At 31.0% G+C, this 21061-nt stretch overlaps 6 protein-coding genes across 11 annotated transcripts in view; 5 read left to right on the forward strand and 1 right to left on the reverse strand.

The window, feature by feature from the left end:
* The window catches only part of LOC108733134 (kelch-like ECH-associated protein 1), a 20165-nt gene extending 12822 nt beyond the window's left edge, over nucleotides 1–7343 (forward strand). For 4 of the 6 annotated variants that reach the window (XM_018464191.1, XM_018464194.2, XM_018464192.1 and 1 more), the window contains exons 2-10: nucleotides 607–739; nucleotides 809–1087; nucleotides 2436–2585; nucleotides 2646–2924; nucleotides 3392–3583; nucleotides 3938–4149; nucleotides 4832–5037; nucleotides 5133–5309; nucleotides 6941–7343. In XM_018464191.1, the coding sequence (XP_018319693.1) occupies nucleotides 607–739; nucleotides 809–1087; nucleotides 2436–2585; nucleotides 2646–2924; nucleotides 3392–3583; nucleotides 3938–4149; nucleotides 4832–5037; nucleotides 5133–5309; nucleotides 6941–7119 (1807 nt within the window). In that variant the 3' untranslated portion in view covers nucleotides 7120–7343. Of the gene's footprint in view, nucleotides 1–606; nucleotides 740–808; nucleotides 1088–2435; nucleotides 2586–2645; nucleotides 2925–3391; nucleotides 3584–3937; nucleotides 4150–4831; nucleotides 5038–5110; nucleotides 5310–6940 lie in introns of those variants that run through there. The other 2 variants (XM_018464189.1, XM_018464195.1) reach the window with 2 other exon arrangements.
* On the forward strand, nucleotides 5454–5911 carry LOC108733136 (kelch-like protein 18). Its single transcript, XM_018464196.1, has 2 exons — nucleotides 5454–5722; nucleotides 5796–5911. The coding sequence occupies exons 1-2, from the start codon at nucleotides 5470–5472 to the stop codon at nucleotides 5879–5881; spliced, it is 339 nt and encodes a 112-aa protein (XP_018319698.1). The 5' UTR covers nucleotides 5454–5469; the 3' UTR covers nucleotides 5882–5911.
* Nucleotides 7344–8210: 867 nt separating the features above from the next.
* On the reverse strand, nucleotides 8211–18291 carry LOC108733137 (RRP12-like protein). The gene is made up of 15 exons (XM_025981491.1): nucleotides 18023–18291; nucleotides 17652–17968; nucleotides 17235–17552; nucleotides 16928–17173; nucleotides 16334–16563; nucleotides 14918–15194; nucleotides 14663–14827; nucleotides 13511–13765; nucleotides 13157–13393; nucleotides 12149–12797; nucleotides 11869–12026; nucleotides 11484–11737; nucleotides 11238–11377; nucleotides 8456–8626; nucleotides 8211–8383 (listed from the first exon to the last, which is right to left on the reverse strand). The coding sequence occupies exons 1-15, from the start codon at nucleotides 18264–18266 to the stop codon at nucleotides 8211–8213; spliced, it is 3834 nt and encodes a 1277-aa protein (XP_025837276.1). The 5' UTR covers nucleotides 18267–18291.
* On the forward strand, nucleotides 9280–10823 carry LOC112906732 (kelch-like protein 28). Its single transcript, XM_025981477.1, has 2 exons — nucleotides 9280–9493; nucleotides 9563–10823. Exons 1-2 carry the CDS (start codon nucleotides 9344–9346, stop codon nucleotides 9854–9856), a joined length of 444 nt encoding a protein of 147 aa, XP_025837262.1. The 5' UTR covers nucleotides 9280–9343; the 3' UTR covers nucleotides 9857–10823.
* A 361-nt stretch (nucleotides 18292–18652) lies between the features above and the next one.
* LOC108733138 lies at nucleotides 18653–19285 on the forward strand. The gene is made up of 2 exons (XM_018464199.2): nucleotides 18653–18989; nucleotides 19082–19285. The coding sequence occupies exons 1-2, from the start codon at nucleotides 18774–18776 to the stop codon at nucleotides 19226–19228; spliced, it is 363 nt and encodes a 120-aa protein (XP_018319701.1). The 5' UTR covers nucleotides 18653–18773; the 3' UTR covers nucleotides 19229–19285.
* Nucleotides 19286–19504: 219 nt separating this feature from the next.
* Nucleotides 19505–21061, forward strand: part of LOC108733105 (eIF-2-alpha kinase activator GCN1) — a 38017-nt gene continuing 36460 nt past the window's right edge. Inside the window, exons 1-6 of the mRNA XM_025981492.1 lie at nucleotides 19505–19596; nucleotides 19670–19772; nucleotides 19828–20023; nucleotides 20079–20265; nucleotides 20797–20952; nucleotides 21010–21054. Of these exons, the coding sequence (XP_025837277.1) occupies nucleotides 19579–19596; nucleotides 19670–19772; nucleotides 19828–20023; nucleotides 20079–20265; nucleotides 20797–20952; nucleotides 21010–21054 (705 nt within the window). The 5' untranslated portion in view covers nucleotides 19505–19578. The remainder of the gene's footprint in view (nucleotides 19597–19669; nucleotides 19773–19827; nucleotides 20024–20078; nucleotides 20266–20796; nucleotides 20953–21009; nucleotides 21055–21061) is intronic.

Here is a 21061-nt window from a genome sequence, read left to right on the forward strand (position 1 = left end):
AAAAAAAAATAATTGCAAGCTATTTTTTCAAATTTCAAAATTTAGTAATTTTTAAATGGCTGTAACTAGTCTTTTTGTAAAGATAATCATACTTTGTCTTAGAGTTTTGTAAAGCTCAAAGACTCAACTTTGAGAATATGAAACGGTTTTTTGGAAAAAACTGCGTAAATCATGTGTAAATTCAATTTAAAACAAAAAATAATTTTTCCTATGTTAATTAAATGGGAAACTAAAATAAAAATAGCGACCCTTTAGATTTGAGTTATAGGGCTCATGTTTGGCGAGGAATTTTTTTACATCAAATAGAAACATTTGAGGGGGTAAAAGTTAAAAAAAAATAAAAATTTTGTTTGAAGCACCCTAATATACATATATATGATAAACATCACCACACAGCAGTGTTAATGACTTAGTGGTGTCTGTTATGCTGGCGCGCCGAAACAAACTGACATCTATTTCCGGCAGATACTATACTTTTTTCTTCTGCCATCGAGATGGCCCGGGTAACACCGTGGTTTATCGCTAGCTTTTTTTATAATATTTACTGAAATTTATCTACGTGTAAGCAGAGAAGTACACTATAATTTAAATGATTGACTATTTCAGTTGCAGAATGGACGGAGAGGACTACACCCGAGACAGAAACAAGTGCTACGAGCAGAAATGCGGCATCGACATGGGGTCCGACCTCGGTGACATGAATTTTATGATGATCGACTATATTAAGGAAGCAATGAAAGTAATTCATTAGAATTATTTTTTTTAAAACGTGATCTTGAAATTATTAAACACTACTTTCTTTTCCTAGGCTATGGCAATGATGCGCGGTCATCAAATGCTTACAGACGTTACCTTGGAAGTTGGTCAGGAGCTTTATCACGCCCACAAGGTTGTCCTGGCCGCTGGAAGCCCATATTTCAAGGCCATGTTCACCGGAGGATTAAAGGAGTGCGAAATGAAAAGGATCAAGTTACAGGGTGTTTCAGCAACTGCCATGGCATTACTTATTAATTTTATGTATACTGGTCGAATTAGAGTTAATGAAAATACGGTGTGCCAACTTTTACCTGCCGCTACTATGTTTCAAGTAAGTTATTTTTAATTTATTTTTGTCTGGAACCCTAATAAGATGACAGAAATCACGCCAAAAGGTTTATATAATGTTAGATTAAATAAGTTTAGGGCTGCAAGGTTATCCCTACCCGTCCAATCATTTCCTTACTTTCCGGCCGATGGCCGCCTTCTGTATACAATTATTATTTCCAATTTTTGCTTCCACGCCCTGCGCCACCACTTCTCGCCCCATCTACAAACACTTGTTTAGTTCTACAAGGTCATATCCAATCTTTCCCCTCACAAAGCGATGCTAGATAGATATGGATATTTTTAAAGATTTTATTCGGTGATTAATAACAGAGGGCTCATTTTGTTTCTTAAATATAATCAGGCTAATCATTAGATAATTTACAAATGTTAGTTGTAACGAAAACTTAATTTAAATTGAAATGAAGGTTGTTGTGGTAGGCTATAAGAAATTATTAAAATGCACCGTTGCAGTAATATTAGCATTTATTGCTAACACGATTACACTATCAGCCGAGAAAAAAGCCGATAACAGTTATTATTAAGAAAACTGTAAAATTGACGTCACTGATAAAAACGCCATGAACGATAAGCAGAATATTGTTTTAAGTTTTTCTTTTTTTTTAATTTATAAATGAGATAAAAAATGTTGTTTGAATTATCAGCTTTAAGCAATCAAAACTCTTAGAAAATGTACATACCAATCAATTTGTGACATACGTTCTTTGTTTATTATTTTCAATAAATATAGATTAAGCTGAAATTTTACTTACAATTAGCATTAAATACCCTGCACACATTCTGGCAATTCTTTTTATCGCTTTTGTACACTAAAATGCAAATATGTAACTCTCTTAGGAGTTCAGTTTTGCACCAAAATACCTTACCTATGCGTTTGGTTGCCTATCAGTTTTCACTTTTATGAAATGTTTGTTTAGATCGCAAACTTTAAAATTTTGGGTATTTCATTCCCACCAGCTACTGTTCTACTGCTGCATACGGTGCTGACTATTAAATTTAATAAGTAATGCGAATTTCATTACAGACTTTTTGCCGCTTGATTTATAAATTGCAAGAATAACTCGGTATATATTTAAAGGTACAATAACTTTCAGATTGCAAGTGCACTCTACTACTCTACAACATAAATAATTTGAGATTTAAAGTATCGCTTACCATCAGAACAAATTAAATCTGATATTTTTCTAGAAATCCTAAAATTGATTTTTTTTACTCCTATCGCTTAACAAAAAATGTACCGGAAGTAAAAAGAGTGATATTTCTTAAATTTTATATTCTGTTGTAGGTATTTTTTAAGTTTAATCATTTAATGATTATTATTATTATTATAGGTGAAAAATGTCATCCATGCATGTTGTGATTTTCTTGAAAGACAGTTAGACCCTAGTAACGCCATAGGCATAGCAAGTTTTGCAGAACAACATGGATGTTCCGATCTTTGTAGTAAAGCGAATCAATATATTGAACGCAATTTCACTCAAGTACGTTTTAAATTTACTGTAGAAGTTTTCAAAAGTTTTTTATACTTAAATTTTCTTTAGATTTGTCAAGAAGAAGAATTTTTTCAGCTAAGCCCCTTTCAGTTAATAAACCTAATAAAGAAAGACGAATTGAACGTTCAAGACGAAAAGGATGTCTATAATGCCGTCCTTAAATGGGTCAAATATGACGAGGAAACTCGGTATAAGAAGATGGAACCAATACTTTGTGCTGTACGGTGTCAGTTTCTAACGCCAAAATTTTTAAATGAACAAATGAAACACTGCGATTTACTTAAGAAAACTCCAGCATGTAGAGAATATTTAGCTAGGATTTTTAAGGTAATTTATTTATTTTAAACCAGTAAAAAAATTACATAGATGTAAATCCCGCAGAGGTAATCACAGTTACCTGTTCATGGGACTGGTTGAATAGAAACTTACATACTAACTTACTAACTATATTAACATAGTATATTATATTAGATTGCACCCAAAAATAAAGCGGAATGAGTAAACCCCAGTCCTGTACCAACATAATATAGTTCTATTTTAATAAAACATTTATTAGTTTCAAATTGATTTAATTCTGATTAAAATTCCAATTACATATTTTTATATGAAATACTTCTTTGAAATTCTGAACTGAAACATGAATTAATGAATACCAACATTCTCTTACATGCTTGATTATCCATTTTTTTATGTACTAATTAAATCTGTTTATAATTTTTTTTATTTTATTAATGGGTTTAAACCCTTTACAAAAATGTGTATAATTATTCATTAATTTTTATTTTGTATTTTAGGATCTTACACTTCATAAACGTACTGCGGTAAAAGAAAGAACGCCAAACACCCCCAGAATTATTTATGTAGCTGGTGGATATTATAGACAATCTTTAAATGTATTAGAAGGTTATAATGTGGACGATAAAACTTGGCACACGTTAGCTTGCTTAACAGTTCCTAGGTCTGGTCTTGGGGGTGCATTTTTAAAGGTATTAAGCTTCTGATATATTTGTTTATTAGAATATTTTATTTTCTTTACTGCAGTATTAATCCAATTTTTAGTACTGTTATTCAAAAGTAATATAGCCCAAATATAGAACGTATTTATTTGCCTACATCGCTTAATTTTTAATTCTTTTTTTATACACTTGAGTACACATTTTTGAGAAAATACTTTAAATCTATGTCAACCATAACTGGTACATGTTAAAAATCACATAATATGTTTGCAATGAGAATAACTAAATGTCCTATTCTTTTAACAATGTTCAAATAAATGCAGTAAATAATAGAAGAATTTCAACCGTGTATTAGTTCAGCTTACAAAATCTAACATTATCTAGGGTTCATTTTATGCAGTTGGTGGACGAAATAATTCTCAAGTAAACAGCTACGATTCAGACTGGGTGGACAGATATAATCCAGTAAAAGATATTTGGCGACCGTGCAGTCCAATGATGAAACCACGAAGTCGAGTAGGAGTCGCTGTTATGGATGGTCTTTTATATGCTGTTGGTGGGAGTGAAGGAACGAAATATCACAATAGTGTTGAATGGTAAGTTCTCTTTATTTAAAAATTGTATTAAAATCTACGATTGTAAAATTTAATTAATCCTTTATTGTATGGGCTCTGCTCTTGTCCTTTTTGATGAGGTAAAAAGATCTACCTACATATGCTACAATTGAATTTATGAACAGAAAAGTTTGTACCTGATATTATGTCATGAAGTTTTTGTGTATCTTAATTATTAGTTTAGTTAATGATCACCAAGGAAGTACCCGCTTAGTGACTTTTTCATCTGCAAATTATTAATGCTTAATTTTTAAAGTGCATTTATTTATTTCTATACACGATTGAGTTCCTGTGGAATCAGTTTTTTCACTTTCAAAATCTATAAGTTCTCGTAGTTACATCAAAAGATCTTACTTTTACACCTTGGGTATAAGACATTACATTACATAAAAGAAATAATAATTTTAATGACTTAATGGAAAACTGAAAGAAAAAAATCAATAAGTTTGAAAATATATGTATGTAGAATGTAGACGCCATCAAAATGGTTTATAATACCTGCAAATCCAGAAGCGTATACGACCATGCTACATTTCATTTTTGATGTAATTGTTTTCATAGTACTACAAAACACTATTTTTTCAATGATTAAATTTTTAATAATCTATTATTTAGTGATGAGTTTGTTATACAAAACATTTAAGTTTTATATTCCAATTTTTAGCTACGATCCCGAACAAGACAGATGGTCGTGGGTGAAACCGATGCATACGAAAAGATTAGCAGTAGGTGTAGCAGTTGTTAACAGATTATTATACGCAATCGGAGGTTACGATGGCTCAAAAAGATTAAACACTGTCGAATGTTACCATCCTGAGAATAACGAGTGGACTGTGGTCACCTCGATGCATACGTATAGAAGTGGTGCAGGTACTTTTTATCCAGTTTTTCCCCCGGGCTTGATTTGTATTGTTTGTGGGCATTTTGTAATTAAAATTTTAAGGCTTTTATATTTCCTTTTTAAGGTGTAGCCGCAATAAATCAATTTATCTATGTTGTTGGAGGATACGACGGCACAAAACAACTTAATACGGTAGAACGTTACGATACAGAAAAAGATACATGGATATTTGTCACAAGTATGAAAACATCTCGAAGTGCTCTGAGTGTCACTGTGCTAGATGGAAAACTATATGCAATGGGTGAGTAACATCATTGTTCTTAAATATGGATGCAGTTGATAATTTAAAACCTAAAAAATTGGTCTGAGCACATTTTGGTCGGTGCTAATAGAAGTTTTCAAAAGTTTTTTATACTTAAATTTTTTCAATGATTAAATTTTTAATAATCTATTATTTAGTGATGAGTTTGTTATACAAAACATTTAAGTTTTATATTCCAATTTTTAGCTACGATCCCGAACAAGACAGATGGTCGTGGGTGAAACCGATGCATACGAAAAGATTAGCAGTAGGTGTAGCAGTTGTTAACAGATTATTATACGCAATCGGAGGTTACGATGGCTCAAAAAGATTAAACACTGTCGAATGTTACCATCCTGAGAATAACGAGTGGACTGTGGTCACCTCGATGCATACGTATAGAAGTGGTGCAGGTACTTTTTATCCAGTTTTTCCCCCGGGCTTGATTTGTATTGTTTGTGGGCATTTTGTAATTAAAATTTTAAGGCTTTTATATTTCCTTTTTAAGGTGTAGCCGCAATAAATCAATTTATCTATGTTGTTGGAGGATACGACGGCACAAAACAACTTAATACGGTAGAACGTTACGATACAGAAAAAGATACATGGATATTTGTCACAAGTATGAAAACATCTCGAAGTGCTCTGAGTGTCACTGTGCTAGATGGAAAACTATATGCAATGGGTGAGTAACATCATTGTTCTTAAATATGGATGCAGTTGATAATTTAAAACCTAAATACTTGGTAAAAGTGATTTATCAACTGCTACTAAAGTATTTCTTGTGTTAGAGAATCCCTCACTAAGGTATCAACTTGCTCAACTAAATCGATGATGCCGGTAATGTATGTGAGATTGAAATTTGTCGAAACAACACGGACCAAGATTTCAATCTTGTTAGATCTCATCAGCGTGTCATACAGTCTCGACAAATTATTAACCAAACTGATGAAGTTCCTGATAATTATATAAAATTCTTGAGAAATTTAACAGAAATCTATGTAATTCATCACATTATTGCTAATATAATATGTTATCTGTATTTCTCTCATAAACACAAATAAATTAAATCTTGCATCATAACCAGTTTTCACAATTAAAAAAACATAGATAAATTACACACCTAGAACGGTAAAGAATATCCCAAACCGGTCACAGCCCCGAAGCTAAGTCGACAGCGGCAAACTTGCAATCTGAACATTCTTTACTTCCAACCGTGGTGGTTAATGTACTTTTGCTTTTTTGTGAAAATTGGTTATAATGCATGTTTTCATTTATAAAATGATACTGGTCACATGACAAGTAATAGTATATTACACATTACAGCGCAAATGTGGGCTATATGTCGTTTTCCACTCGAACCGAAGACGAGGGTAGTAAGCATATGGTATAGCTCACATTTACCGTGTGGTGTGCACACTATTCTTCATCACGTATGCCGGGAGTTCAAGTATTCGTGTTTCTTCGGTTCGAATGATAACTGATACATGGTGCTTGAAAATTAACTATTCTGATTGCACGTAACGGAGAGAATTAATAAAAAATAATTGTTTGTGTCATTTTCAATTGAAACTATTAATAATTGATTTTTTTAAGACGTAATGTCGTCATTACAAATGTACATTTTTTAGGTGGCTATGATGGTCATAATTTTCTTGCAAACGTCGAAGTCTACGATCCCGAAACAGACAAATGGGAGGATGGCGAACCGTTAACTTCTGGCCGATCGGGACATGCGAGTGCAGTTTGTTATCAGAATCCTATATCTTTACCTCTACATACTGACGCGTTCCCATCTACGTCTAGTTGAGAAATAAATAATGTCAAACCGCTATTGAAAAGGTAAACTCCGTCGGTAAAACTGTGATATGGTATTTAGTAAAATCGTTATACACATTAATGTTTATGTACATATTGTAGCACATAGAGGTGAGTGTAAATGATACGTGGTAATTAGGGCAAGAGTGCCAAATAAAAACAAAGAAGGAAGTATGTAACTTTTCCAACGACTGATTAAAATGTTCTGTAATTTTCTGAATGATAGTTTTTCATTTAAATAATTCCACCATAACGTTTGATAAGAAAGGCTTCTATTAGAATGACGAATTGGCCTTTCATAGAGATTTTAAAATTGCTTTAAGTTGGTGTTGCTGAAATAGTCAAATTTCTATAACTCGAAATCTATTGAAACATGAACATTTTTTATTCCTTGTTTTGCATGTTTTACTTAATGATAATTAACTGATTTCAGTTTCTCATTCTTTACCGTGCCATCATAAAGGTTAGTAGTGGGCTTAATAACAGTAGTATGCGTAGAAGCCATGCCTTCGAAGTTTGTCGGTAAAGCAGAAATTTCCCTTAAGTCGGACATAATTGGTTACATTTTGGAAGTTCGAGTTAGGGAAATTTGACTGTACTCACCATTACAGAAGTGGGCATTGTTTAAAACTTAATTTATTAACAATGAGAAACAAAGTTAATTTTTAGTTTTGGTGGAATATTTTGTCATTTCATTTTACAACTTATCCAAAATACTCATCATACATGTCGTAGGATATTAGATAAAATTGTATATAAATTTAGTAATTTATTGAATATTGTATAGGTGTGACTGTATAATAATGTATATATATATATAAGTAAAAGCACAGATTTTAAAAAGTAACTAAGGAATAATAGTAATTACTGTAATATCTCCTGCACATTCTTTTAAAGAGACCGTGGTTCCAAATTAGAAATATTTATTAATCATGGTAGAGGCAAGAACTTAAAAAATTTCCACCTAACATCAGTATTGAAGTTATAAAATATGTTAGTGTACGTGATAACATTGCTTTTCAACTTAAGAAAAAAACGTTAGCGGAAAAGTAATACTCATTGAAATTAAATTAGGATAAAATGTTAGCAACTTATTGTAATTGCATTTGTACAATATGATTCTGGTTTTCTTAATGCGCTCTTTTTTTTTTTCATTNTAAATCCACTTTTTAAACTGTCGGTAGTGTTTCTCTTACGTTTCCTGTTTGTCAAAATAGCGGTTTCCGCTGAACTCATATCTTCTTCACTATCTTCATCTGAAAATTGAATCAAAAGCTACAGAATGCAACAGCATGTACATATTTCTCAGCAAAATAATAAATCATTACCTGTATCGGATAAAGAAATGAATTTCTTCCTCTTTTTATTTTCTCTTTCACTATCTGAAGAATCATCATTAGCATCTATAATAAGACGCCCATCATCGGCGGTCTTGAATCCTCTATTTTTATCTGTTTTATTTGTCATACTTTTATCGGTCGACAGAGACGGATTTGTGGCTGAAATAAAATGAGATTACTATCTCTTCTAAACAAAAAAATCTTTTTTCATCTACACTAATATAAAAAGGTAATGTTTTTTAAGTTTGGATATAAAAGGTAATTTCCGAAATTACTCATATTATGCTCCGCTCCCAATATTTAGAATAGATCTTAGAGTGAGCTTAGACAGCATATTATTCCATTAAAATAAAAATGCTTTTTATAGACCAATTTTGCAGCGTAAGTCGAGCAAATGCACTGCCTTACGGTAATAAATATGACTACAGAAATGTTTTAAAAAGGTCCGTAACGACATATATCCACATTTTAAGCTTAATTCACAAATTGATAGAATACGACTTATACTCAAAAACTGAATTCGAAGCCGAGAGTACACAGGCTATTCACTTGCTCAGCGGTTACAGTAATTTTTTAAACGTTAATAAATATTCACCTATTTATTAAAGATAACTACACACAAATTTCAATTTAACAATTGCACCTGAAAATTTTAACTCCAAACAAATAATACTATTACACAGCAGTGTTAATGACTTAGTGGTGTCTGTTATGCTGGCGCGCCGAAACAAACTGACATCTATTTCCGGCAGATACTATACTTTTTTCTTCTGCCATCGAGATGGCCCGGGTAACACCGTGGTTTATCGCTAGCTTTTTTTATAATATTTACTGAAATTTATCTACGTGTAAGCAGAGAAGTACACTATAATTTAAATGATTGACTATTTCAGTTGCAGAATGGACGGAGAGGACTACACCCGAGACAGAAACAAGTGCTACGAGCAGAAATGCGGCATCGACATGGGGTCCGACCTCGGTGACATGAATTTTATGATGATCGACTATATTAAGGAAGCAATGAAAGTAATTCATTAGAATTATTTTTTTTAAAACGTGATCTTGAAATTATTAAACACTACTTTCTTTTCCTAGGCTATGGCAATGATGCGCGGTCATCAAATGCTTACAGACGTTACCTTGGAAGTTGGTCAGGAGCTTTATCACGCCCACAAGGTTGTCCTGGCCGCTGGAAGCCCATATTTCAAGGCCATGTTCACCGGAGGATTAAAGGAGTGCGAAATGAAAAGGATCAAGTTACAGGGTGTTTCAGCAACTGCCATGGCATTACTTATTAATTTTATGTATACTGGTCGAATTAGAGTTAATGAAAATACGGTGTGCCAACTTTTACCTGCCGCTACTATGTTTCAAGTAAGTTATTTTTAATTTATTTTTGTCTGGAACCCTAATAAGATGACAGAAATCACGCCAAAAGGTTTATATAATGTTAGATTAAATAAGTTTAGGGCTGCAAGGTTATCCCTACCCGTCCAATCATTTCCTTACTTTCCGGCCGATGGCCGCCTTCTGTATACAATTATTATTTCCAATTTTTGCTTCCACGCCCTGCGCCACCACTTCTCGCCCCATCTACAAACACTTGTTTAGTTCTACAAGGTCATATCCAATCTTTCCCCTCACAAAGCGATGCTAGATAGATATGGATATTTTTAAAGATTTTATTCGGTGATTAATAACAGAGGGCTCATTTTGTTTCTTAAATATAATCAGGCTAATCATTAGATAATTTACAAATGTTAGTTGTAACGAAAACTTAATTTAAATTGAAATGAAGGTTGTTGTGGTAGGCTATAAGAAATTATTAAAATGCACCGTTGCAGTAATATTAGCATTTATTGCTAACACGATTACACTATCAGCCGAGAAAAAAGCCGATAACAGTTATTATTAAGAAAACTGTAAAATTGACGTCACTGATAAAAACGCCATGAACGATAAGCAGAATATTGTTTTAAGTTTTTCTTTTTTTTTAATTTATAAATGAGATAAAAAATGTTGTTTGAATTATCAGCTTTAAGCAATCAAAACTCTTAGAAAATGTACATACCAATCAATTTGTGACATACGTTCTTTGTTTATTATTTTCAATAAATATAGATTAAGCTGAAATTTTACTTACAATTAGCATTAAATACCCTGCACACATTCTGGCAATTCTTTTTATCGCTTTTGTACACTAAAATGCAAATATGTAACTCTCTTAGGAGTTCAGTTTTGCACCAAAATACCTTACCTATGCGATTGGTTGCCTATCAGTTTTCACTTTTATGAAATGTTTGTTTAGATCGCAAACTTTAAAATTTTGGGTATTTCATTCCCACCAGCTACTGTTCTACTGCTGCATACGGTGCTGNATGTTTTAAAAAGGTCCGTAACGACATATATCCACATTTTAAGCTTAATTCACAAATTGATAGAATACGACTTATACTCAAAAACTGAATTCGAAGCCGAGAGTACACAGGCTATTCACTTGCTCAGCGGTTACAGTAATTTTTTAAACGTTAATAAATATTCACCTATTTATTAAAGATCACTACACACAAATTTCAATTTAACAATTGCACCTGAAAATTTTAACTCCAAACAAATAATACTATTTTTTTTTTTAAAGGAAATTCAATGCAATATAAAAAACTGATTTCTGAGCGGACGAAGCCACAGGTACAGCTTGTTTGTAAAAAGAAAAATAATTTCTGATGGAACGAATTTGGTTTAAATTATTATGAAGTGATGAATTGTTTACCTCTTATTTTATTTCTAACAGACGGGTCAATGAAATCAACAATTGATTCGGCATCTTCTTGAATCCAAGTTGATGTTTTCTTTTTTCCTTTTACTTCATCTTCGGATTCTGATTCAGAATCAGCTAATATTTCATCAATACTACAATAAAGACAAACCATTACATACACAAACACAAATAAAAACTTTAAAAGGCATTTTTTTTTTCTTACATTAAGTAATACCTAAGTTAAAAAATTTAACTCACTTATTAGTCTTTGGTTTGACAGAAAAGTCGTCCTCATTCATTTCTACGTCTTCTTCGGTTTCTTTCTTCTTATTCTTTCTATCTATTATTTTTCTAATATTTTTCAATCGTTTGTACATAACTACATCATCTTGTAGTATATGGGGTTTAATAGAATCTATTCCATATTTTCGGACCAATTTGCAGAGAATATCGCGCACTTTTATCCGGTAATGCCTTTTACAATCTTCGGTCATTTTACAAAGAGATTCGATCTAAAAAAAAACATTATTAGTACACACTACTATAACGATTTTAATTGACGAGAGGAATTTTTGTTAATTTTGTTTGTTTATGATAGCATTGTTCAATATTAAGATTTTTAAATATATAAAAATTAACTTACGATCTTCGGAAGTGATGAGCCTACCATAGGGCTTGGTAAAGTTCTGCAATACACTTTAACAAAACTGAGACATGAGGCAACCACTTCTCTGGATGGACTACTTAGTAAACCAATTATGTGTTCAAAAATTAAATTTATATTTTCAAATCCAAGACTTCCTATAAAAAATAATTTCAATTTGTTCAATGTTTATATATCATTTGTACTATTCCATTCAGAATTACTTAATCTGTCACAATTTAAAAAAATCTAACGAAAATGCATTTGGTGGTACAAGTACCTGAAAAGTTGTGTAGAATAGAACAAAATGCCAAAATCGTAGCATTGATCATCTGAGGAGTTCCTTCCAATCCTACAAATACCATTCCAAGAAACTGCTTCATTTGCTTGTGAACTTGTAAAGTTTCTCCAATTGTATTAAGTAAAGCATATGCTGCACTTCTACATCTTTCATTAATATCCTTGCAACAAAGAATAGCTTCAGGAATGGCAGTTTTTATAATTTTACTATCCTGATCCAATGCTGGCTGCGCCTTAATTAAATAGTTTAAACATCGTAGGCGAGCTCCTTTACTCGATACTGATGCAGAATTTAACGATTTTACAAGCATTTTTTGCACGACTTTTCTGTTGTTTTGGATAAAAGTTTTGCATCCTTCTGTCTCACTAGAACAAATTTCTTCTAACAATTTATATGCTTTCTTCTGTTCTTTATCTTTTAAATCAGGTAGCGCTTTGATGCAACAGTTGAATACATTTGACAATTCTTCCACGCTCTGATATGGAATTAAAGCTTTTATTAAATCTAGAATGCTTTCTTTCTTGAACAAATCGTTGGAATCAGTTGCGTCTTTCAAACTGTCCAAATGTTCTAATGCTTGAATAAATAATTGTTTCCTCAATTCTGGTTTCGTTATTGTAAGGAATACCTAAAAAAGATTTTCTATTCAATTGCACTTTATCGCAATTCAAGAATCTCTTTTCAAACAAAAAATGTTGATCTATATAATTTCTATTATTTTTCATGTATGAGATGTTTTTGATTATTAAGAAGTTAATTAGTTTAATTTGGCTATTTCGGGCATCATGCCTCTTTTAAGTATTGAAAAAATAAATAATTTATACCTAGGTAAAAATGTAAATTAATGAATCATAAATTAACCAAAATACTTGTAAAAAAAACGTTCTAAAGTATTCATATAAAGTGCAAGCGGATTCTCTGATTATTATTTATATCAAAAGATCTTTCTTAAAATAATTCCAAATTTTAAACAAAGTTCATGCTTACCTTAATGGTATCAAGAGCTGCTAATCTCTGACCTTCCTCGTCACTTCCAGATGGTTTAATACTATACAAATTGAACAAAATAGGTAGGTAATTCTTATCAAATTTTGCTATTTCATTTAAATCTTCTGGACTATTCTTTTCTTTAACATTTGTAATTAATTTCCGTAAAGCAGCCATAACTGCTAATCGTATATCTTTACGTTCAGCTATTGCTGTGCCCAATGTTTTTGCAATTCCCTATAAAAAATAAACAAAAAAATCACAGCCTTGACTTCTCAAAAAATTATACTTAATTTTGCATTTTCAAAATCAAAATAAGAATAGTATCTTATGAACTAGCATGAAATTGCTTACCTTAAAACTATCCTTTATATCTGTAGGATTAATGCAGAAACTAGGCAGCAAGTTCCAAAGCTGTAAACTTAGAAGTTCATAACTATGCGCTCCGATACCATCACTCTTTTCGAATAACTGAATTGATTTGCGTTGACAAGAAACAGCCAGAGGGAGAATATATTCGATCCAGAATCCCAATCTGGCTGTCTTTATATTCTCTTTTAAAACTGGCAAAAGCCATGATCTATCCATACTTAGATCGCCAGATTCTTTCTAAAGAAAAAAGAAAAACCTAACACACGTATACAATAAATAAAATTTTACAAATCGTCCATAAAGAGTTTAGTAGGTAAATATATTCCTTTATATGTTTACATCATCTTAGTATACAAGAAAACGAATTAACACTTTAAAAAAATGTACTTTTAAACAACAGTTCTACAAACAGATAAATGTTTTACATACGATTAGTTTCCTTTCTTTTCCCAATATTTTTAAATTCCAATGAATACAATTTTTGAACTAATTTAATTATAAAATTATTTTATTGACTTGAGAAATTTAACAGAAATCTATGTAATTCATCACATTATTGCTAATATAATATGTTATCTGTATTTCTCTCATAAACACAAATAAATTAAATCTTGCATCATAACCAGTTTTCACAATTAAAAAAACATAGATAAATTACACACCTAGAACGGTAAAGAATATCCCAAACCGGTCACAGCCCCGAAGCTAAGTCGACAGCGGCAAACTTGCAATCTGAACATTCTTTACTTCCAACCGTGGTGGTTAATGTACTTTTGCTTTTTTGTGAAAATTGGTTATAATGCATGTTTTCATTTATANAAATTTTAAGTTATAAATTATGTCATTCAGTATCCCATGGGGGAAATCACATTTAATTCGAGTTATATACTGAAAATAGTTTGAGGTTCAAAGTATTTGGGGATTTACCCCAAAGAAGGAGCTATTTTCTTCAGATTGCGGAGGATTAAGATAAATTATTCAATTTCTACTGTATATATAACATACTTAATAATTTATAAAAGATTATAAATAAAGTTAAAACAACAAGTACAGTACAAGAAAATAAATAGAAAATAACATTATATGAAAACAAGGTACTCACTACTATTCCATAATCAATGTATGCATAATTACCTTTAAACTGATTTGTTTAAGAACCAATTCCGGTCCCATTGATTGTATAGCTGCTCCAATTGCATGTTCTAGTTCATTATTATAACTAAATTTATACGAATCGCGCAATTGAGCCAAATTTTTCAAACAGCCGGTTAGCATATGACTGCAAGTTCTTCCTGCCACCTAAGACATTAATATATTATTAAAATTAAAAAAAGGAGACAATTTTTACAATATAAGAACATAACGTCTTTTATGTACATATATACCTACCTCAAACATAATTTTTATGATGTAAAGTACTTGATGCCAGGCGGTGTTGTATTGATAACTTAAGCAGGATTCGATTGTATTGAAACATTTCGATAATTTACTAGCGTGACTCTCAACAGAAACTTCAGTTTCACATGACGGTAAAAGAGCGTCTTTTAACAATGCTTCTAATGCTCTTGTGGCGGAAGACGAGACCTCAATTTTATCAGAAAGCCAAAGTTGCGAAATTGTCACGAAAATTTTTGGTAGCGCTGCTACTGCTAGCGGGATATCCACACTAAAATAGCATTATATTGTGATATATAAAGATAAATATTTAATCTAATTTTTAAAAAAAGTTAGATAACTCACGATGAAAAAAGTGCTAGATATAAAACAAAGAATAGCGCAGGGTCAGGTCGCTTTTAACAAAAAGAAATCACATTTGAACCTACTCCAGTTCGGTTAATGTATAAATTCGAAAACGATTTATTAAAGATGTATAAACGTTTGAAATGTGGTATTATAGGAGGATGTTATAAATACCGTGGATAAAGAAGGCTAGAAATGAGAAGGTATTAGAAAGAATAGGACAAAGGATGTTTTGGAAATCAATTAGAAATAGGCGAGATGGGTTGGTAAGACACCTTTTGGACATGAAGAGACATATTACAAGCAGAAACAGAAGTTAAGGGGAATAGAGGAAGTCCTCCATTAGATTAATGAGAAATGTGAGAAATGACTCCAAATTAATAAGCAAAAGTGCGTGCCCAATCACTCTTCGGTCTAGAGTCATGATAGTGATTAAAAATAAAAACTCATGAAAACTGATTTCAAGAAAACCTGGGAGTATTATAAGTCTAAAATAATTATTTTATAAAAGTAAATAAAAATAATTAATTTTGTTACTGTGGCACTCTAAGTGCAAGTAAAATTTACTGACACGGCATCTAAATTTTAGTGTTAACGCGGTATAACAAATTTCACTTCAAAAAAATACTACACGTGAAAGAAGCACATAAATGGAGAAATATCATAAACTGTACAAATATATTTATGGGAAAAATGGCGATATAGTAGGTGATTAATAAAGCCGTTTCAAACTAGCCTCCAAATTATTGTATTGATTATATTTAAACCATGTACCTAGATCGTTTGATTCAATTCAATGATGCATTTCAGTTTTCGCAGTTAATTTATAACTTCTATAACTGTTTAATGTTATCAAGTTGTAAATATTAGACAGAAAATTTATAGATTAAAAAATATGTAATTTTATAGGACTTAAATGCAATTAATTATAATATAAATATTAAATAACGATTAATTTTAATAAAAGGTTATCAAGTATATCGACATTACTTGCTTACAATATCCTCTTTTCTCACTTTAAAGTTAGTTATATTGGTTAACATTAACGACATTTTTAAAACTTACTCAGCTAAATGGATATGTGCCTGTTGCATAACTGCCAACCAAGCAATTGTAGGCTGTGTATCACTAGGCGATGGTTGATATTCATAGAGAGCTGAAATTAACTGTGCATTTAGTTTAGCAGGAACAACTGCCGATTGATGGGAGAAAAGCGAATGCAGAACTTGTATACTAGACAATGTTACATATGGATAATTTAATGTCATCAACTTTAGCATCATTTCACAAGTTTTCTGAAAAAAAAAATTAAAACCATTACTACCTGATGTAAAAAAAACAGTTCATTAAAATTGGCGTTTCTTAAAAATGTTATATTGGTATAATTGCAATTCTCAGAAAATATATATAAACAACTAAAAACCTCCCTATATATGTATAAAGTAAATTAGCAATTCATAAGGTAGAACTAATTTATTATGGCATGAACTTGAGTTGCACAGTGACAAGAACATTGAGTACCATTTTTTACAGTGTATCTGGAATTTTTATTTATGGTTGTATAGCAAGGCACATGGTTAACAGTCATGTAAAGGTTCATGTCATTCTAAACTACCTAAGTGGTTTGACTATCAATTAAAGAAATAACTGTCATTCTACCTTCATATTTGACTTAGAGAAATAACAAACAACTTCTTTTAATAATCCAACTACATGTAATATTGTTGTTTGGTTAGCTTGAATTGAAGACACATACACCTCACCATTTGCCCCTCCTAAACATGTATTCACTGTTTTTTCACAAAAATCAGCAACAATATCTGCTGGTATATTAGCAATATTACTACTAGAGAAACGGTCTGATTTTATAATATCACAAATTGCATTGCGAGCTGCTTTACGCCACTGAAACAAGGAATTTTATATAACACTAATGTACTTCTGTGAATGGTTTATCAAATTATACCTTCGGTTTAGAATGAATTCCAAATGTGTTGACTAAACTCAAAAATACTTGAGTTGTTGATGAATTTGTCCAAACAGCCAATTCTTGGGCCTTCAAAAAAGTTGATATAATGCCTATCAATGATTTTATGATAATATTGTTTTGAGAAGAACTATATTCCTGTAAAATATTTAACAGTTTAAATACAACTTCATTAAATCCTAGCTGCAGAATATTTTCAGGAACTGTTCTAATGCCCATGTTTAGAAGCGATAATACGGCTGTTATTTGATCTTCATTGCTATCATCTGAATTTACAAACTGCTCCAAAGTAGTTAACTAAAACAAATTAAAATAATTATCCCAAGAACATCCTACACAACTTGGCAATAAGAATAAAATAAAAACAATAGAAAATTAACAAATTCAATTACTTACTAGTGCACAATAATATTCAGTTGGAGTTTCACTGCCTCCATTTTCCTTAATAACTTCAGTTACAGCAGCTAAAATTGCTAGCATTTCCTTATGAAGAGCTGAGTCAGACCTAAATATTCTTAAAAATCTATTGAAAGACAAGTTACTACAATTGCTCCATTCAGAAGCAAAAGAATCCATGGTTTGAAATGACTCCTGTGATACAGATTCTGTATAATCAGAATGAGTTCCGCATCCCGATTTAGGAATTTCACTGGAACTAAAAGCTTGAATTTTATCATGTTTTTTTAAAGCTTCTGTTGTTAATTTACTGGGACCTAAAATATTTGCAGGTAATTTATTTTTTTATGAGGAATATTACAATAATTAACCCAAGTTTTCTTGGAAAAAACGAGATCTGGCAATATCCCTAAATCTTTTGCTTTCAGGATTTGAACTGGAACTTTGCCCTTTAGCCCAGCGTTTTCCTTTACTGGCACCCTTCAGCTTACTTCTAAATTTTCCCATTTTGTGGTAGTGAATACCAATGTTTTTAATTAAAAAACACTTCTGAGTTTTGGAAACACAGAGGACTAGATTCGACTCGACACGTGAAGCATAACGTGAACCACACATAGGTTAGACCATAGATAATAGATACACAAAGGGTAACATAGGGGACCATAGACAAGAGAGGTTGGGTTTAGACGAGTTCCATTGGTTCATAGGTCTAAACTAATCCATAGACAACTAATTTGTGGTCTAAACCATAGAAGGCCATTCCGTTAGGTGTTTCGTCTTTGCATGGTTTTTGCTGAACTTCGTTTCTTGTACTTACAATAAGCACTGTACGTTCTAGAATATAACCGGTTACTTCTCTATTTGATAACATTCTAGACTATTATGTTCGAAAATCACGATCCATCACTAATAACCAAAAGGACCAAAACTGAAACCTAAATCGTATCAAAATGAACCCATGAAATATCTATGTTATGAAATGAACAATATGAATAACAATTTATCTATGGAAATGAACTTAACCACATTTCGCCTAATAGATCATAACAGATAAATCTGCTGCTTAAACCGCGAAAATAAAATCCTCGTTTTTGAAGTGGAAGTCAAAATTCAAGGTATAAGATGACCAAAATTAACGAAAAGGAAACCAAAAATAAAAGAGATATCATTAATGGAGCTTTATTAACTGAATTTGCTGAGAGAAAGGTTAGTATTATTGGATCAATCGTTAATGCAGCTCCAAATGGACTTACTTTTGAGATGAGGACTACAGACGATGTCTTGTTAAAAGTCATTTTAAAAAAGCCTTATAAAGACTTGCTGGAAGGATATATCGAGGTAAGATAAGTAAAGAAAAGTGTAAGTTTAAGATTTCTAACATGTTTAAGTACATGTAAGTAAAAATTGCCAAATTCTCGTTTTCTTTTCAGGTTCATGGATTAGTTCAGAAAAATGTAATAGCCTGTGATGATTTTGTCTTATTTCCCATTGAAAAGAATGAGAACTTTGATGTTGCTGCTTACAATCAACTATGTAATCGTTTACACACTATCCCATATTTATGGAAAACAAATTAACATTTAGGCTATTTTTTATACAGTATATTTTGTAAAACATGTAAATTGCTAATAATAAATAAGTCCTTTTCGGTTTTGTATTTTTGTGTATAACTGGTGTTGCTAAATTAAAAAAGTTATTAGATGGTAGAAAAGTTTCCTGAAAAAATATTATTACACATATCAACATTTATTAATACTTGGTTAATACAGTAAATTAATTAATGTTCTATGTACGTATATTTATTTCAAAATACTAAAAAAAAAATGTGTATATTATTTTCATAGATAAAGTAATTTTTTTTTATAATTTTGTATATAGATAAATATAGAAAATTTACTATAGATGTGGCAACTGTCAAGAGTAGAAAATGGCAGATAGCGAGGAAGTAAGTTGACACGTGTGAAAATCATTTAAAAGTTTATTTTTACAATAATCTGACAAAATAATTTAATTTGCAGTTTTCCAATGCCTTGAAGGATTTACCGATAAAAATTCAAAATTCCAGTTTAAAGCAACGTAGAGAAGTTTTTAATAAGATTCAGAATGTACTCTCCCATTCAGGTAAAATGCCGCTTATTCCGGTATCATTTTGTATCTGAAAACAAAATATTTGTAGCAATTAATGAAAGTATAGTGAAAGGAATTTGCAAGGCTGCTCAAATAACATTACCTCGATATCACGATAGCGAATCCCAATTGCTAGTAAAAAATTTACTAATTTCATTGATTGAAATACATCCAGAATGGAGTATAAAAAATTTAACGCCTGTTCTTGGAGATATAGCAAGTCAATACAGGAATTCGGTTTCCACGTAAGTTTTTTTACTTCAGTGGAATATCCTTTTCGTCTTATTATTTTTTTTATAGAAAATTTGTATCCCATGTGGCATTATCTGGATTAAATTGGGCTTGTATTTTAATAACAAATGGTTGGAAAAAGGATGATAAATTAATTATTGAAAATCTTTCTAGAATTGTCAATTCTCAAGCAATCTTGATAACTGTTATAGTTTCTTCTGGATTAAATAATAAGATACTGAAAGGATATAAGTTGGTAAGTAAAAACATATAAAATCTCAGTTTAACACAGAAGTTTACTATTTTTATTGAACATTTCACTTGACTTCAAACAAAGGTTTTCATTCATAATAAACATATGAAAAAACTGTATCTAAGCTAAATGTTAATATCAGATCTAGAAATTTAACAAGAAAATAAAATACATATTGTTAAATTTTCATAAAATTTAAGTTCAAAATTAGTGATTCCAGTGCTAATAGAGAGGGGTGTCTAAAACTAAATGAACAGTTCCTGGTTTACTTAACATAATTTTAAATTTAATGAGAAATGGAAATAATTTACAAGAATTGGAGAAGAATTAGAAATTAATGTTTCTTGCCAATGTTAATTTATATTATCATTGTAATTCCATTTTCTAGACTTAATTTATTCATCTTTTACTAACAACATTTGTATCAATAAAAAATTTAATAATGAAATTTCTTGAAATAATAATTTCAAATATTTAGCTGAAATGCACTGTATTCATTAAATGTAGTAAAATTGGTTACATTTTTAATTATAGTTATTTAATATATGGAAAACTATTCCAAATTTAATACAACTTTATATGGAGCAACTACAAAAATTAGACCAATGCCAACAAGTTGCAGTTCTTGGATCAGTAATGATAAAATATTGTATTTCAAATGATAAAAAGGAAACATTCCAAGGTGCTGTTGTGAGTGTTTTTAATTATTAGTATCAGTACAAAATTGGGTAATGATATTTATTTTAGCCATTGCTAATGGACATCTTCATTAAAACTGTAGTAAGTTCCAAAATAAAAC

This window comes from Agrilus planipennis, unplaced genomic scaffold (assembly GCF_000699045.2).
Source record: "Agrilus planipennis isolate EAB-ADULT unplaced genomic scaffold, Apla_2.0 scaffold53, whole genome shotgun sequence".
In the NCBI taxonomy this organism is placed as follows: domain Eukaryota; kingdom Metazoa; phylum Arthropoda; class Insecta; order Coleoptera; family Buprestidae; genus Agrilus; species Agrilus planipennis.

Excerpts from the sequence above, each read along its gene's own strand:
- LOC108733138 (XM_018464199.2), top strand. The coding sequence starts at position 18,774 with ATGACCAAAATTAACGAAAAGGAAACCAAAAATAAAAGAGATATCATT. Across the intron at positions 18,990-19,081 it reads TGCTGGAAGGATATATCGAG|GTTCATGGATTAGTTCAGAA; the intron begins GTAAGATAAGTA and ends TTTTCTTTTCAG.
- LOC112906732 (XM_025981477.1), top strand. The coding sequence starts at position 9,344 with ATGATTGACTATTTCAGTTGCAGAATGGACGGAGAGGACTACACCCGA. Across the intron at positions 9,494-9,562 it reads ATATTAAGGAAGCAATGAAA|GCTATGGCAATGATGCGCGG; the intron begins GTAATTCATTAG and ends TTCTTTTCCTAG.
- LOC108733136 (XM_018464196.1), top strand. The coding sequence starts at position 5,470 with ATGAGTTTGTTATACAAAACATTTAAGTTTTATATTCCAATTTTTAGC. Across the intron at positions 5,723-5,795 it reads TACGTATAGAAGTGGTGCAG|GCTTTTATATTTCCTTTTTA; the intron begins GTACTTTTTATC and ends TAAAATTTTAAG.